At 44.4% G+C, this 16,641-nt stretch overlaps 1 protein-coding gene across 2 annotated transcripts in view; it reads left to right on the forward strand.

Annotated features, from left to right (window-relative positions):
- Positions 1 to 13,906, forward strand: part of gon4lb (gon-4 like b) — a 44,503-nt gene extending 30,597 nt beyond the window's left edge. For both annotated transcript variants that reach the window (XM_069679142.1, XM_069679143.1), the window contains exons 18-30: positions 953 to 1,100; positions 1,212 to 1,328; positions 4,211 to 5,347; positions 5,420 to 5,669; positions 5,740 to 5,897; positions 9,009 to 9,206; positions 9,419 to 9,562; positions 11,700 to 12,008; positions 12,139 to 12,237; positions 12,328 to 12,454; positions 12,594 to 13,332; positions 13,496 to 13,598; positions 13,693 to 13,906. In XM_069679142.1, coding sequence (XP_069535243.1) covers positions 953 to 1,100; positions 1,212 to 1,328; positions 4,211 to 5,347; positions 5,420 to 5,669; positions 5,740 to 5,897; positions 9,009 to 9,206; positions 9,419 to 9,562; positions 11,700 to 12,008; positions 12,139 to 12,237; positions 12,328 to 12,454; positions 12,594 to 13,332; positions 13,496 to 13,598; positions 13,693 to 13,809 — 3,646 coding nt within the window. In that variant the 3' untranslated portion in view covers positions 13,810 to 13,906. The remainder of the gene's footprint in view (positions 1 to 952; positions 1,101 to 1,211; positions 1,329 to 4,210; positions 5,348 to 5,419; positions 5,670 to 5,739; positions 5,898 to 9,008; positions 9,207 to 9,418; positions 9,563 to 11,699; positions 12,009 to 12,138; positions 12,238 to 12,327; positions 12,455 to 12,593; positions 13,333 to 13,495; positions 13,599 to 13,692) is intronic.
- Positions 13,907 to 16,641: the final 2,735 nt, after the last annotated feature.

The raw sequence follows: 16,641 nt of genomic DNA on the forward strand, positions 1-16,641 counted from the left end.
GATGTAAGAAGTTGTGCTTCATCCCCACTTATCTCCTCCAGGCAGGTTGTTAGTGGAGATAGTGATGATGATGGTAATGATGATGGTGGTGGTGCTGCAGAGGGGTAACAATAGAATGCGTAACAATGGAATTATATTCCATGTCTCCTGTTTCCCCTCTGACCTCCAGTCATCAGTCCATCAAGCTCCTGAAGTTTGCGACGACACCACCCTCATTGCACTCATCTCTGGTGGGGTCGAGTCTGCCTACAGGAGATTGACCCCCTGGTGACCTGGTGTGGTGAGAACAACCTGGAGCTTAATGCTCTGAAGACAGTGGTGGTGATGGTTGTAGGTTAGGGTTAGGGTTACCGACCAAAACCTCCCGACACAAGAACAGTTTCTTCCCCTCTGCTGCCAGCCTCGTCAACAAGATCACACACCCCCCACTTGACATGGACTGTCATCCAGCCCCTCAGTATATGCGTGAAATTAAAGCACACTGGACTTTCATATTGTCCGTACACTGCACTATTTTTAATTTGATACTGTAAGCTTTTGCACTTACTAATATCCTGCACATCTGTACGGTTTTTAATCACACCTGTTGTACATATTTTGTATTATGGGAATTGTTTTTTATATCTTTATATCTATTGCCTGTTGCCAAGTCTTTTACTTATTTTCATTCTAGTTCTGTGTTCATTGTTCTGCACCAAAACCACAAAACAAATTCCTTGTATGTGTAAACCTACAAAATACAAAATAAGAAAATGTAACTAAAAGGTTTTGTACACGATATGAATTAAGATGATAAAATAAAATAATTTTAAAAGGACTGATGAATTGTTTCTTCCTGTGAATATTTATGACTGTGTCAATTAAATGAATAGTTACATATTATTGCTGGCAGCTACATTACCCATGATGCTTCTGTTCAGACAGTAATATTACCCATAATGCCTCTGTGCAGTTTGATCGTTCTGGGTCTGAAGCACTTCGAGGGGACAGTGGAGCCGGATCAGCTGATCAGCTTGTACCTGCTCCGTAAGACTCGGTGGAACTTCAGGAAACACGTGCGAGAGATGAGCGGACCCAGAGCGCCACACAACGTCATCAAGGTGACATCACTGTGACATCACAAACACTTCCTGACGTCATCGTCAATCTTTCAGCAGCTATAACTGTAACCTTGGTTACTGTCAAACAGGTAAATTTCAACTGTGTTTCAGACTTTCCTGACCCAGCGAGTCGTCCCCCCACTGCCGCTCGCCTGCAGCAGAGTTCACCTAACAGAGCAGCGCCCCCCAGTGGATAGAAACACCCCCAACATGCCAAACTGGCTCAAGGTCTGACACAGTAACCAAATCATCTAACTAACAACTAACTTGCACTTGCATAATTATCACTAACATAACTAACCTTTCACTGATGTAGGTGTTATGTTACCTTCAGGGTGTTGGTTGTATCATGACCCTGCTCAGAAAGTCACAACCGAAAGGGAGACGACACTATGTTCAACATTTAAACAATTCTATATTCAGCAGTTAAAACTGCATGAAGTATCTTCAATATGAGAGGTGGAAATCAGTGAGGCCAGTGGTGTGTGATGTGCATGAGTGGAGAATGTGTGTGTGGATAGATGTTTTAAAATGCAAACACAACAAAAGGTAAACTAAGGTCAACATCACCAAAGCAAAAAGCAGTGTGCCTGTGGAGAGGGCCGCTCTGGCCCGCTCCACCTGCAAAGAGACACAGGTTAGGCACACCTCCAAGGTGACAGCAGTTAAACATATGACACCACAGGGGCTTCAGAGTTGTAACTCTGGTTCTCTGACTCTGTTTGTTCTCTGTTGGTTCGCTGTTGGTTCGCTGTTGGTTCTCTGTTGGTTCTCTGATGGTTCTCTGTTGGTTCGCTGTTGGTTCTCTGATGGTTCTCTGATGGTTTTCTTTTGGTTCTTGGATGGTTCTCTGTTGGTTCTCTGTTTGTTCTCTGATGGTTCTCTGATGGTTCTCTGTTGGTTCTCTGTTTGTTCTCTGTTTGTTCTCTGTTGGTTCTCTGATGGTTCTCTGTTTGTTCTTTGTTGGTTTGCTGTTGGTTCTCTGATGGTTCTCTGATGGTTCTCTGTAGGTTCTCTGTTGGTTCGCTGTTGGTTCTCTGTAGGTTCTCTGTTGGTTCGCTGTTGGTTCGCTGTTGGTTCTCTGATGGTTTTCTTTTGGTTCTCTGTAGGTTATCTGATAGTTCTCTGTTTTTTCTCTGTTTGTTCTCTGTTGGTTCTCTGATGGTTCTCTGTTGGTTCTCTGTTTGTTCGCTGTTGGTTCTCTGATGGTTCTCTGATGGTTCTCTGATGGTTCTCTGTTGGTTCTCTGATGGTTCTCTGTTGGTTCTCTGTTTGTTCTCTGTTTGTTCTCTGTTGGTTCTCTGATGGTTCTCTGTTGGTTCTCTGTTTGTTCTCTGTTGGTTCGCTGTTGGTTCTCTGATGGTTCTCTGTAGGTTCTCTGTTGGTTCGCTGTTGGTTCTCTGTAGGTTCTCTGTTGGTTCGCTGTTGGTTCGCTGTTGGTTCTCTGATGGTTTTCTTTTGGTTCTCTGTAAGTTATCTGATAGTTCTCTGTTTTTTCTCTGTTGGTCTCTGTTTGTTTTCTGCAGGTTCTCTGATGGTTCCCTGTTGGTTCTCTGTAGGTTCTCTGTTGGTTCGCTGTTGGTTCGCTGTTGGTTCTCTGTTGGTTCTCTGATGGTTCTCTGTTGGTTCGCTGTTGGTTCTCTGATGGTTCTCTGATGGTTTTCTTTTGGTTCTCTGATGGTTCTCTGATGGTTCTCTGTTGGTTCTCTGATGGTTCTCTGTTGGTTCTCTGTTTGTTCTCTGTTGGTTCTCTGATGGTTCTCTGTTGGTTCTCTGTTTGTTCTCTGTTGGTTCGCTGTTGGTTCTCTGATGGTTCGCTGTTGTTTCTCTGTTGGTTCTCTGTTGGTTCTCTGATGGTTCTCTGTTTGTTCTCTGTTTGTTCTCTGTAGGTTCTCTGTTGGTTCGCTGTTGGTTCGCTGTTGGTTCTCTGATGGTTCGCTGTTGGTTCTCTGATGGTTCTCTGATGGTTTTCTTTTGGTTCTCTGTTGGTTCTCTGATGGTTCTCTGATGGTTTTCTGATGGTTCTCTGTAGGTTCTCTGTTTGTTCTCTGTTGGTTCTCTGTTGGTTCGCTGTTGGTTCGCTGTTGGTTCTCTGTAGGTTCTCCGTTGGTTCTCTGTTGGTTTGCTGTTGGTTCGCTGTTGGTTTGCTGTTGGTTCTCTGATGGTTTTCTTTTGGTTCTCTGTAGGTTATCTGATAGTTCTCTGTTTTTTCTCTGTTGGTCTCTGTTGGTTCTCTGTTTGTTCTCTGATGGTTCTCTGTTGGTTCTCTGATGGTTCTCTGTTGGTTCTCTGTTTTTTCTCTGTTGGTTGTCAAATGGCTCTCTGATAGTTCTCTGTTTGTTCTCTGTTGGTTCTCTGATGGTTCTCTGTTGGTTCTCTGTTTGTTCTCTGTTGGTTCTCTGATGGTTCTCTGTTGGTTCGCTGTTGGTTCGCTGTTGGTTCTCTGACGGTCTTCTTTTGGTTCTCTGTAGGTTATCTGATAGTTCTCTGTTTTTTCTCTGTTGGTCTCTGTTTTTTCTCTGTAGGTTCTCTGTTGGTTCTCTGATGGTTCTTGATGGTTCTCTGTTTGTTTTCTGTAGTTTCTCTGATGGTTCTCTGTTGGTTCTCTGATGGTTCTCTGATGGTTCTCTGTTGGTTCTCTGATGGTTCTCTGATGGTTCTCTGTTGGTTCTCTGTTTGTTCTCTGTTTGTTCTCTGATGGTTCTCAAATGGTTCTCAAATGGTTCTCTGATGGTTCTCTGATGGTTCTCTGTTGGTTCTCAAATAGTTCTCTGATGGTTCTCTGATGGTTCTCTGTTGGTTCTCTGTTTGTTCTCTGTAGGTTCTCTGTTGGTTCCCTGTTTGTTCTCTGTTTGTTCTCTGATGCTTCTCTGATGCTTCTCAAATGGTTCTCTGTTGGTTCTCTGATGGTTCTCTGTTGGTTCTCTGATGGTTCTCTGTTGGTTCTCTGTTGGTTCTCTGATAGTTCTCTGATGGTTCTCTGTTGGTTCTCTGATAGTTCTCTGATGGTTCTCAAATGGTTCTCAAATGGTTCTCTGTTTGTTCTCTGATGGTTCTCTGTTGGTTCTCTGTTGGTTCTCTGATGACTCTCTCTTGGTTCTCACCTGCAGAACAGTCAGCTGATCATCCAGAAGACTCGTCTGAACTCCACCTGTTACCCTCCCTCCCTCCCCCCAGGGTGCACACTTAGGCTCCACCCCTACTGGCTCAGCAAATCCCGCCCCCGAGCCCCCCGCCACAGACGCCTCTTTAAATTGGCCCACAATGCATCTCTGCAGCCCCTCGCCAAAGCCCCACTAGACAGACAGGCAGACAGACAGGCACACTTACAGCCATTGAGCTTTCTGTCTCCCACTTCTCCAGGTGTCACAATACTCTCTGACTGCCCCACTGTTTCACAAGCGCTGGCTCCGCCTCCCACCTGTGAGGCCATCCCATTGGCTGCTGTTCACAAAGGCTACGCCCACCCTGTGTGTCCTGACTTCACAGATTCCTGCCTTCCTATTGGCCAGAGGATACAGGGAAGCGATTCTAGGGAAAAGAGCAGCTCCGCTCCCCTGCTCCTCTCCCTCCCCACCCCTCACCCTGACACTACAAGTCACATAATGCCCTGCTCAGCTGCTGCTCTGAAGCCAGAGTACTTCCTCCTCCAGATGGTGTGCACTCCAACCGCTCCACCCACAGCTCTGCCCACAGAGCTGGCCACGGTCACCTCCCAACATGCTCTGGGGCAAAAGCTCCACCAATCAATCAAAGGGCAAATGTCAACAAGGCTACTCCTCTCACTGGAGAGGATTCCGGAGGAGAAGGAGGAGGAGGAGGAGGAGAATAGCTCAACTTCAACACTGAGTCCAAGGTTGTCCTGTGCAGGACAGGAGGAAGAAGAGGATGAGAAAAAGGAGGAGGGCTGGACTGCTCCTGGTTTGGTCAGTTTGAATGGAGAAGAAAAGGCCGGTGGAGTGGAAGAAGAGGGGAGAGGGGGGGGAGGAGCAGAAGGAGCAGGCGAAGAGGATGCAAATGGGGAAGGAGAGGGGGAGCAGGGAGGAGACAAGGAGGAGGATGAGGGACAAAGGCAGGATGGAGGAGGAGAGAGGGAGGGGGAGAGAGAGAAGGATAAAGATGAAGATCAGGATCAGCAGGGAGAGGAAGAGGAGGAGGACTTTGATGACCTGACACAGGATGAAGATGAGGAGGAAGTGATGTCATCAGCGTCGGAGGAGTCAGTGCTATCTGTTCCAGAATTACAGGTAAACAGGAACTCTATCAGTCACATGACTGATAAGAAAGGCCCTGAAGCTGCTGACCTTTGACCTTTTCAGGAAACCATGAAGCAGCTGACGTGGCTGGCGGCAGAGCGTCGGCTCTGTGCAGATGGAGACTCTGAAGAGGATCATTCTCCCACCTCCCCTGGCTCTCAGGAGGAGGAGGAGGAGGAGGAGGAGGAAGAGGAGGTCCCTAAAGAGGAGGAGTCAGGAGAGGGAAGGAGCACGAAGGAGGGTGGAGACGAGGACATGCCATCAGAAGAGGGGACGCCCAGAGGAGGAGGAAGACGTGCTGTGCGAGGGCGAGGTCAGAACTGCCTCTTTTGATTCTTTAACGTTTCTAAAAGTGTCGTGTTTTCACAGTTTGTCTTTCGCAGGGCGAAATCGACCTCCTCGTGCTCTGAGGAGGAAGCGACAGGAGCGTCACAGCGTTGAAGCTGCCAAGCTGCTGCTGCTGTACGATGATAATATCGTGGACAACGACCCATACAGAGAGAGCAAGGACACGGCGTTCGCAAAGACCTACCTCAACCGGGTGAGGCGTCAACAACTGTCACTGTTGTTGTTGTTCACACCTGACATCAACATGTCTCTCAAACAAACTGAGCCATACTATGAGACAAAAGAGCTGCACCATCCAAAGTGGGATGAATGCCGTCTCTTCCGATCAGACCAGGCTTTCCCCAGAATGTCTGCCAGTTATCTATGAAGCCCACATCGTTTGCTGGGCACCACCTCGACAGCCAGCAGTTGAATGATGACATGCGGCTATACATGTCATCACTCGTCAGATTGGGCAGGGGTCCAGAGAAAACTACGGAGTCCAACATCGTCTTTGCAAATGCACACACCGACTCAACATTAATTTTAGTGACTTCCAATTGGCATAACCGGGAGTCATTAACGCCGACATGAATTACAATCTTATCAAATTTACGATTATCCTTTGTCAGCAGTTTTAAATTGGACTCGATGTCGCCCGCTCTGGCCCCAGGAATACATTTCACTATGGCCGCTGGCTTCGCTAACTTCACGTTTCTGACTATGGAGCTGCCAATAACCAGAGTTGGTTTCTCAGCGGGTGTGTCGCTGAGTGGGGAAAACTTGTTCGAAACGTGAAGTGGTTGGTGGTGAACCGTGTGCTTCGTCTTGCAGCTATGCTTCCCTCTGAGAGTAACCCAGCCACTGCATCCCTGTTGCTAACTGCAGCTGCCAGCGATGCTTGGTTTTCCAAGGTGCGGAGCCGCGTCTCTTGTTCCGTGATCCTCGCCTCCATAGCTCCAAAAATACTACATTTAATACAAGTACCCTTATCCGTAAAGGAGGTCGAGGTAGAGCTAAACATCTGACACACCAAACAGGGCAGATCAGGAGAGCAGGAGGGAGAAGGAGAAGCCATTTCAATGGATTAAGCTAGCTGCTAAGCTAATGGCTAGGGAGTATAAAGTAAAGGGTTTAGCAGATGCAACAACGAGAGTGCTTGATGAGAACTAGTGTTTGTTTAAGTACACAGCGGCTATTAACCGCTGTGATGACAATTACAGCAGATTAATCGATTTAGCTCGAGCTCTAGCAACTGCTACAAACAGCACAGGAGCAGAGAGAAAACAGGAAGTGATGCAATACGCTCACCGTAGTACGTAGTGCATCAGACCTGCCCCAGTAGTGGCCTCACACGTGCACACATCCCATTCTATTCCAGATGAAGAGATGAATCACAATACTATTCTTGAACAGTAGAGGGCGCTATCTGCTTTTGGCTTCTCTTGTTTGACGTCATCATGTCTTTTGCGTCTGTAGCTGAATAGAGGAGTAAATAAATAGTTCAACTGTCGTAATTAAGATGTGTGCCTGTGCAATTGGTTTTCATCGACCTCTCAGCAGGAAAAGTCAATCTGATATCACTTTTGGGCAGGCCCTCATCAGTGCATCAGAGTCTGTAGCTGTGTCCCAATGCAGGGGTGCATCCTGTTTTGTCACCTGCATGTACACTTTTAGCATGCGATGCTGCTGCTGTCACAAGCACTGTCGGCTAGGTTACACTTTCAGGGCTTTTCAGTTACGCGAGGCAGCTTTTCAGTGAATGTATTCCCGTTATCAGCGACACCTCGCCCTGGTGTTGGTTAGCGCTGTGGCCACATAAGTGGGCAGTCCAGGGAGCGCACGTACCGCAGACTGTTTATTGTGTGTCAGCAGGAAGTAGGAGACTTGAGCCTTCCAAAAGTTACCGTCACCAGGCTCCTCACGCTGATTAAACATACATTTGAACGTCGTTGGAAACAGTAGATGAAATGCCGTATAAATAACACGACTGCAGCCCTCAGGTCTGTTTGTATTTATGAAGAAACATGTCGCGCTACCTGAGTGCCTGGACCGAGAGTGGCAATATCATACACAGTATGTGCTATCAATAATAATATAATAATGAATATTACAGCAGTAAAGACCGAAATCTGATGTAATATGGTGTTGTACAGTATAGTATAATATGAATATATACGTATAGAATACTAGAATATAATATACTGCATACAAATCAGAATAGTAATAATAGAAATAATAATAATATACCGTAAAATCCAGAATATGTGTCACAGTCTGTTTTTGGGGGTGTCCCAGAGGGAAAAATATTTATTTTATATATTCGTGTATTTATTTCAACAAACTCATTCAGTTTATTTTCATTTGAAACACATTCAAAACACACAAATTACTGCCTGCCATCTGTTTTCACCATGTCCAGTTTGCACTCCTGCTAGCTACTGGTGCTGTAGCAAGTGATTTGTGCGTGCTGCCATGTTGTGGAGCCGCCATTACGGCTCCCGGTGGCATAGCCAACGGGTATGAATGTGATGACTGATTGAAAGTTGGGCACTTTAGGTAGCAGCCTCTGCCATCAGTGTATGAATGTGTGTGTGAATGGGTGAATGTGACATGAAGTATAAAAGCAGCTTTGAGCGGCCATAGAGACTAAAACAGCGCTCTATAAGTACAGTCCATTCACTGCGGTGGCCACTCGGTGCCTGCTGCTGCCTGCTGACTATGATGGCAGCATAGGATTAAAGATGTTAGACAGCTGCCTCTCGTTTCTAATGAAGGTTATATATGAGATCATTTCATTAATCGCCTGGTGATGAACAACTAAATGCAGGTCACGCAGAAAGGGCAGAAATGACTGTAATAATAATATAATAATTATAATATTCTCAATTCACTTCTGAAGAATATCTTAGTCCTCTGCACAACCAGTGAATGTGGAGTGTCTGGTCTTATACAGTAAATGTTGGTGTATGCACTTTTTTTCCCCAAAGTTAAAGTATGTCACGACTGACAGAGCAGCTGATTAACTTCACAGGTTCTTCCTGACGTCCTTTACATCGTTGTCAAAAGTAAAGTTACATAGACATTAACGGTAAATGTAAAAAATTGTTCACTTCTTAGGACAGCTTGCATTTAAAGCACAGATGTTGTAGGGAGACGCCAGCACAGTTATGGTGGCTTGTCAACCTCCGATAACTCCCCGGATTAGTGTATATGACAATACGGAGGAAGTAAGTACAGGGTTAGACCGATGGCAAAAATCACAGACATTAAACATGATCAGATGTTGCCGTGATCATTCATAACTGTGTTACTATGTTTACAGGTGCGGGAGGCGCTGCAGGACGTACCTGGGCAGGTTGGGGAGTTCGTGTCTCTGCTGAGTGAGTTCGAGCAGGCAGGAGAAGGACAGGAAGTGATGGCGCTGTTCAGGAAGCTGCGCTGTATCCTGGGAGACCGAAAAGACCTCCTCAGAGATTTCGCTGCATTCCTCCTTCCTGAGCAGGCGCTGAAGTGCGGACTGGTAAGCAGGTGTCACTCAGGCCCAATTCAGGTGCAACACAGAAAGATCACAGGTGTATTGCAGGTGAAGGTCAATGAAACTTGTTATATCATGTGTCATTTATTACCTGCAACTGTGAAGCAGTGAACATCAGAGCTGATCTTCATCATTATCCTCAGTGTTTTAGTGAGTCTCTGTTTCAATTATCATCATTATCACTCTGAACTCTGCAGTTTGAGGAGCAGCAGGCATTTGAACGAAGCCGCCGCTTCTTGCGACAGTTAGAAATCGGCTTCGGAGAAAATCCGTCACATTATCAGAAGATCATCAAAGCCCTGCAGACCGGACCGGACCTGAGCCCAGCCAGCATCCACGAGGTACTCCAGCTGAACCAGTTTCACCATTATCAATAACTATGAGTCCAGTTTCACCATTATCAATTACTATGAAACCAGTTTCACCATTATCAATTACTATGAAACCAATTTCACCATTATCAATAACTATGAGTCCAGTTTCACCATTATCAATAACTATGAGACAGGTTTCACCATTATCAATAACTATGAAACCAGTTTCACCATTATCAATAACTATGAGTCCAGTTTCACCATTATCAATAACTATGAGACAGGTTTCACCATTATCAATAACTATGAGTCCAGTTTCACCATTATCAATAACTATGAGACAGGTTTCACCATTATCAATAACTATGAAACCAGTTTCACCATTATCAATAACTATGAAACCAGTTTCACCATTATCAATAACTATGACACCAGTTTCACCATTATCAATAACTATGAGACAGGTTTCACCATTATCAATAACTATGAGTCCAGTTTCACCATTATCAATAACTATGAGACAGGTTTCACCATTATCAATAACTATGAAACCAGTTTCACCATTATCAATAACTATGAAACCACTTTCACCATTATCAATAACTATGAAACCAGTTTCACCATTATCAATAACTATGAAACCAGTTTCACCATTATCAATAACTATGAAACCAGTTTCACCATTATCAATAACTATGAGACAGGTTTCACCATTATCAATAACTATGAGTCCAGTTTCACCATTATCAATAACTATGAGACAGGTTTCACCATTATCAATAACTATGAAACCAGTTTCACCATTATCAATAACTATGAGTCCAGTTTCACCATTATCAATAACTATGAAACCAGTTTCACCATTATCAATAACTATGAGACAGGTTTCACCATTATCAATAACTATGAGTCCAGTTTCACCATTATCAATAACTATGAGACAGGTTTCACCATTATCAATAACTATGAGTCCAGTTTCACCATTATCAATAACTATGAGACAGGTTTCACCATTATCAATAACTATGAGACAGGTTTCACCATTATCAATAACTATGAGACAGGTTTCACCATTATCAATAACTATGAGTCCAGTTTCACCATTATCAATAACTATGAGTCCAGTTTCACTATTATCAATAACTATGAAACCAGTTTCACTATTATCAATAACTGGAGGTTTGCATTAACTGCTACAGCTTACTGTTATGGATATATGCTACAGCTAATTGCTAAAGATAACTGTTGCAGCTTAAAAGACAATTCTGGGTGTAAATAACTGTGCAGTGGTGTTCAGCTCCAGACCAGGTGCCTTTGAGTATCTTTTAAAGCTCTATATAAATAAAATGTGTTATTATTATTATTATGTGATCCAGCAGCCGCAATAAGTAAATAAACAATAAACAGCCTGTCTGATCCTGACGATGGCATGTGTGGAGTTTTGAATAGTTAACGAGTTACCTGCTGTGGTTTGTGGGTAAATGTTAAGTTTTGTTTCTGCTCAAAAACAGTCTATACGTTAACAACAGGCTATGGAGGCCTACACTAGTCCTTACTATGTCAGAGACCGTTTGTCTGCTGGTTTTGGTGAAGAAATAGCAACATGTGGACATGCTGCGGGGTTAGTCTGGTGTGCAGACTGTAAGACCGGCCGCGGAGAATACCCGCTCAAATGGTACAGTGATGTCCCAGGAGCAGAGATACACATCAAAGCTGTGTTTTTTCAGTTTTTACCTCTTTAACTGCTCATTTCAACAAATAGTGTTTCCCAAATATGTATATTAAAAAAGACATTTTATTTAACCGTTTAACTGTTAGTATTTACCGGTTAAAATTCTTAATGGTTGGTTAATAGTTAACCAGTTCAAGTGCACATCCCTAGTTATAATTAATGTAATATATTAATGTATATAATTAATTAATTAACCAGTGTGTTATAATTGACGACAGGTGTGTTATACTTGATGACAGGTGTGTTTTAAAGCTACATTACCTTTCAGTGGTGTCGAGCATAAAAATAACAGATTGGATCGTTTTGAAACACGTGGTATTGAAAAGTATCGAAATACAGAAAATTTATAATGATGTTATTTATCAGATCATGTGAGCAGCTGATTGTTTCTGTAGGTATTCAAGGTAAAATCAACTGTTTCATGTGTTACAGCTGAAAGCTCAGATGGCCACATTGCTAAAAGGCCACACCCATCTACAAAACGAATTCTGGGTATTTTTTGACGAGCTCCGCCCACCCCCCGCCCACCCGGGACAGTTCGAAGAAGCTCATTGGCCAGATGATGTAGGGGTAGGGTCAGATGGGACAGAGGGTTTTGGCCAGGTGTCAGGAGGCAGACCCTGCAGCGGCTTTGAGGAAGTGACGCTCCCAGAGCTCGAAGATGAAGAGGAGGGGCAAAAGATCCCACCAATGACGAGCCGGCGCCAGAGGAGGAAGATGGACGGCCACAGGAACTACAAGGTCTGAAAACACACGATGAGCACCTTTAGTGAGCTTTCACTCATGGACCTTTTCTCTCACTGGTTACCTTCGACAGGCTTTATTCTTTCTAAACTGTGATTGGTCTGATAAAGACTGTTTGTATTTTCAGGACTGTGATTGGTCAGATAAGGACTGGTCCTGCCTCTGTTCTGACTCAAAGATCCGTAGACACCGAAGGAAGGGATGCTGTCGCTGCCACGGCAACAAGGTTTGTCCTCCATATGTCATCAGGTGCGAACAAGTGTGACATGTAGAGAGATTTTTAAACACCTGACTCACCTGATAATTTCCGCACTAGACCTCTGGGGGGGTGTCCAGAGCCATGAAGAGGCTGGACCCTCTCTATTCTCAGATAGGCTCTGCCCATGAGGATCCAGGTGACAAAGACCCTGACCTAAAGGGGGGCAATGACAGCCCACAACCAGGTATGTCACCGGTTCACCTGTCCCAGATTGTAATTAACAGGTCTGTTTTAACGAGTGCCAGATGTGTACAATTGATGACAGGTGTGTTTAATTAATGACAGGTTTTATATTTTTAAATAACTTTATTGTTTGTTGACAGTTCGCAGCAGTGCATCATGGGAAGGCTCTTTCCCTCTTATGGATGAGAAGGAGGAGGAGGAGGAGGAGGAGCTGGAAGAGGAGGAGGATGATGAAGATGAAGAGGAGAGGAAAAACAGTGAGAAGGAGCAGAGCCCAGGTGTGAAGAGGAGCTGGAGGGAGGAGACCCTGCAAACCCCCATCACCTCCATGAATGTCACTTCCTCGATCACAGCTATCACCTCCTCCATGTCCATGACCTCCCATCCCTCTCTCTCCAACCCCTCCATGACCTCCCATCCCTCTTTCACCTCCTCTATCTCCTCCATGACCTGCCATCCCTCTATCACCTCCTCCTCTACCTCCCCCATGACCTACAACCCCTCTATCACCTCCTCCCAGTCCTCCATGACTTCTGATTCTTCTAACACCTCCTCCTGTCCCTCTCATCCCCCTATCACCTCCTCCATGATCTCCCATCCCTCTATCACCTCCTCCATAGCCCCCCATTCTTCTATCACCTCCTCTATCTTCGCTTGTACCTCAGTTACGTCCTTTGTCTCCTCCTCTACCTCATCTATTGTCTCCTCCCCCATCACCTCTTCCTCTATATCCTCCATCTCTCCCTCTATCTGCCCCTCCTCCACCCTATCCTCCTCCCCTCCTGCTCCTCCTCGGCCTGGTCCTCCTCCTGACCTCCCCGTCTGTGCCAAGAACATTTCTCTGACTGCAAGCGGAGAGAAAGTCATCCTCTGGACCAGGTACACCTCCTGCTGCACCTCCTCACTGCTCTTTTGACTTCCTTCTTAAAAAGCAGCAGGAAAACACACATCTGCTCTGCTCCTCTCTGTTCCCCCTCCTGTGGACTCCTCTATATGAAGCAGGAGGGGCAGCATGAGTTAGAACAGTGGTTTTGTTTTTCAGGGAAGCAGATCGAGTCATTTTGACGACGTGTCAGCAGGAAGGAGCCAATCAGTACACGTTCCAGGCCATTTCTGCTCTGCTTGGCAACAAGACTCCCAGTGAGGTGATTGACTGTTTGTCTTCAGTTGGGGCTGTGTTTGGTTTATTTCTTACTCTGTAAAGTGCTTACTGTCGATAACTCTTCCTTGTGTCTCCAGGTTTCTCGCCGATTTCGAGATTTGATGCGCTTGTTTCGAACAGCAGCTCGTCACACCTACTCTGAAGAGGAGGCTCCGCCTACTGAGACAGCACTAACCAATGAGAAAGAAGATTGATTTCAACCAATCAGTAGTTCTGTAGGTTCAGTAGAGGGAAAAATGTTTTGGAATTTTTATTTGAAAGCATTCATTAAAAGCAACGGCTGTGTTTACTGTACATAAAAAATGTTAATATAAAAAAATAAATTAATATTTCTAAAAAAAAACGTTTTGTTTTGTTCTTTTGTGAAGGGTTGGGGGGGTGCAATTTGTCATTAAAGCCTATATGAACCTAAGTTGACCACATGACTTCAGTTTAGACCACATGACTTCAGTTTAGACCACATGACTTCAGTTTAGACCACGTCAGATCAGTTTAGACCACATGACTTCAGTTTAGACCACGTCAGATCAGTTTAGACCACATGACTTCAGTTTAGACCACGTCAGATCAGTTTAGACCACATGACTTCAGTTTAGACCATGTCAGATCAGTTTAGACGACATGACACCAGTTTAGACCACGTCCGATCAGTTTAGACCACGTCCGATCAGATTAGACCACGTCAGATCAATTTAGGGTTAGGCTAACCCTTTTTCTATGTAACACATCAAACATCCCCTATAAGCGCCAAACACGCCAATAAAATCTTCTGACATCACTTCCTGTCAATTTCCGGTCAAGACACCAAATCAAATGTGTGAAAACACTGACATCAGTCGCCATGAAATTCTCATGTCTCCTTAAACTGTGGATTGAGGCTGGATTATCAGGATTATTCTTCTAAAATCCACTGTCGTCTCCACAGTCTTGAGCGGATTGAGCTCCAGGTGGTTCTGACCACACGAGAGGACCAGCTGATCCACCTTCCGTCTGTAAGCAGACTCATCTGGATGTGATGTTTCCCAGCCTCACCTGCTGCCTCCTGTAGATCAGGAAGTTGGTAATCCACTGACAGGTGGGCGCTGGCACAGAGAGCTGGGTGAGTTTGTAGTGGAGGATTTCAGGGATGATGGTGTTGAATGCCAAGCTGAAGTCCACAAACAGGATCCTTGCGTAGGTCCCTGGAGAGTCGAGGTGATGCAGGATGCAGTGCAGTCCCATGTTGACCGCGTCATCCACCGACCTGAAACTGCAGGGGGTCCAGCAGGTCCAGCAGTTCAATACCAGTCTTTCAAAGGATTTTATGACCACAGACGTCAGGGCGACGGGCCTGTAGTCATTCAGTCCTGTCATGGAAGGTTTCTTGGGGATCGGGATGATGGTGGAGCGTTTGAAGCAGGAGGGGACTTCACACAGCTCCAGAGATCTGTTGAAGATCCGGGTGAAGGTGGGGGCCAGCTGGTCAGCACAGACTCTCAGTCTAGACGAAGTTATAAGAGTATAAGAGTATCACAGCTGACTTTGAATTCGGGTTTATTATGTCATCACTATAATCACATCTGTGTTTTGCATTAAATAAACTTGTTGCACAGATGTTCTGTTTAGTGAATGTGACAGTTTAAGACTCTTAATTAAACCTCATAAAAGCAGTAAGAAAGCTCAATTTATCTCCCAATACAACCCCAACCTTCAACTTTGATTCATCTGATGAAGAACCGACTCAGAGGGTCAGGTGATCGTCTCTGAGAGAATTCGATAAAACACTGTGATCATCAATTATATTGATATTCCTAAATTTCCCTCGGGATCAATAAAGTATTTATCTTTCTATCTATCTATTTATCTATCTATAATATAATAATCATGTTTCATTTATTTCATTATTTTTATATTATTAAAATTATATTAAACACAAACTTTGACCATGCTCCTTCCTCTCAATCTTCTCATTGAGATCAATACACCTGATTGGTCAGGGGGCGGGGCTTTTGTGCAGGTTGAGCTTTTCCTGAACATCACCTGTTCAGGAGCAGGTCAGGTGTACAGCATCAGTTACCATGGCAATGAGTCAGGTTAAAATGGAGCCAGCTCACCGTCACATTAATCTTTGTCAATGTAAGAAAGAAAAACACAGCTTTTAAACTTTTTATTAAACTTTATTGTCCACAAACACAAAAACAAGCAATAAAACTGATCACAACAGAAACGTGATCATCAAACATCGAGGATCAGTGATGGCCACAGTTTGATGACGTCGATGCAAAATGTTTAAATAAAGTTTATTTACAAACTGCCGAGGCAGGAAACTACAGGGGGCGGGGCTGTATGACACGTGTGGGGGGGTCATCCCTGTGCTCTCTCTCCAGTTTCTGGGTCGATGTCATCGTCTAAATCTGAAACAGGAAGTAAGAACATAAACGTGAGCTCAGTATTTAGTCAGAGCACAGCTGACATTATTCTAATTGTTATTATTATTATCATAATTTATTATTAACAAAGGGTTAATAGTGCCATTGAAAGTGCTCCATCAATTTGACTGTCTGCAGACTTCCACAGACTTGCTATTTCCTGTCATCACCTGGTCCACTACTTCATTTCACCAACAGTGCCTCAATGACCACAACTGAACAGCTCCACCTGGTGGCTTGTTGCCCCCACTCTCCTATAGCTCCTCACAAACATCCCTTGAACAACAATTACACTCTTGTTCTTAGACAACAAAAAGTGCAAGCTCATATACCTATTAGAATAACAAATAGAAAAACTAAAGACTACTCAAAAGGAGCTGTTAAGTACTCCAATCTACACCCGGTTAAGTTACCGGTTACAAGTAATTTAACTGGAAGTGGAGGTATGTTGGTTGATAATGTTTTAATGGATAATGTTTTTACTCCATTTGCATTCAGATCACACAGGCATGGGATGGGAATGCTCTGTTTAAATGTCAGGAAAGAATCTGGGCTTCTCAGACTGTATCATAACTGAATCATGGCTAACAAACACCACACCAGACAGTGTTGTCATTA

The sequence above is a fragment of the Semicossyphus pulcher genome, unplaced genomic scaffold, assembly GCF_022749685.1.
Source record: "Semicossyphus pulcher isolate SPU_LCO1_2020_fin unplaced genomic scaffold, fSemPul1.0.p SCAF_30, whole genome shotgun sequence".
Taxonomy (NCBI): Eukaryota; Metazoa; Chordata; class Actinopteri; order Labriformes; family Labridae; genus Semicossyphus; species Semicossyphus pulcher.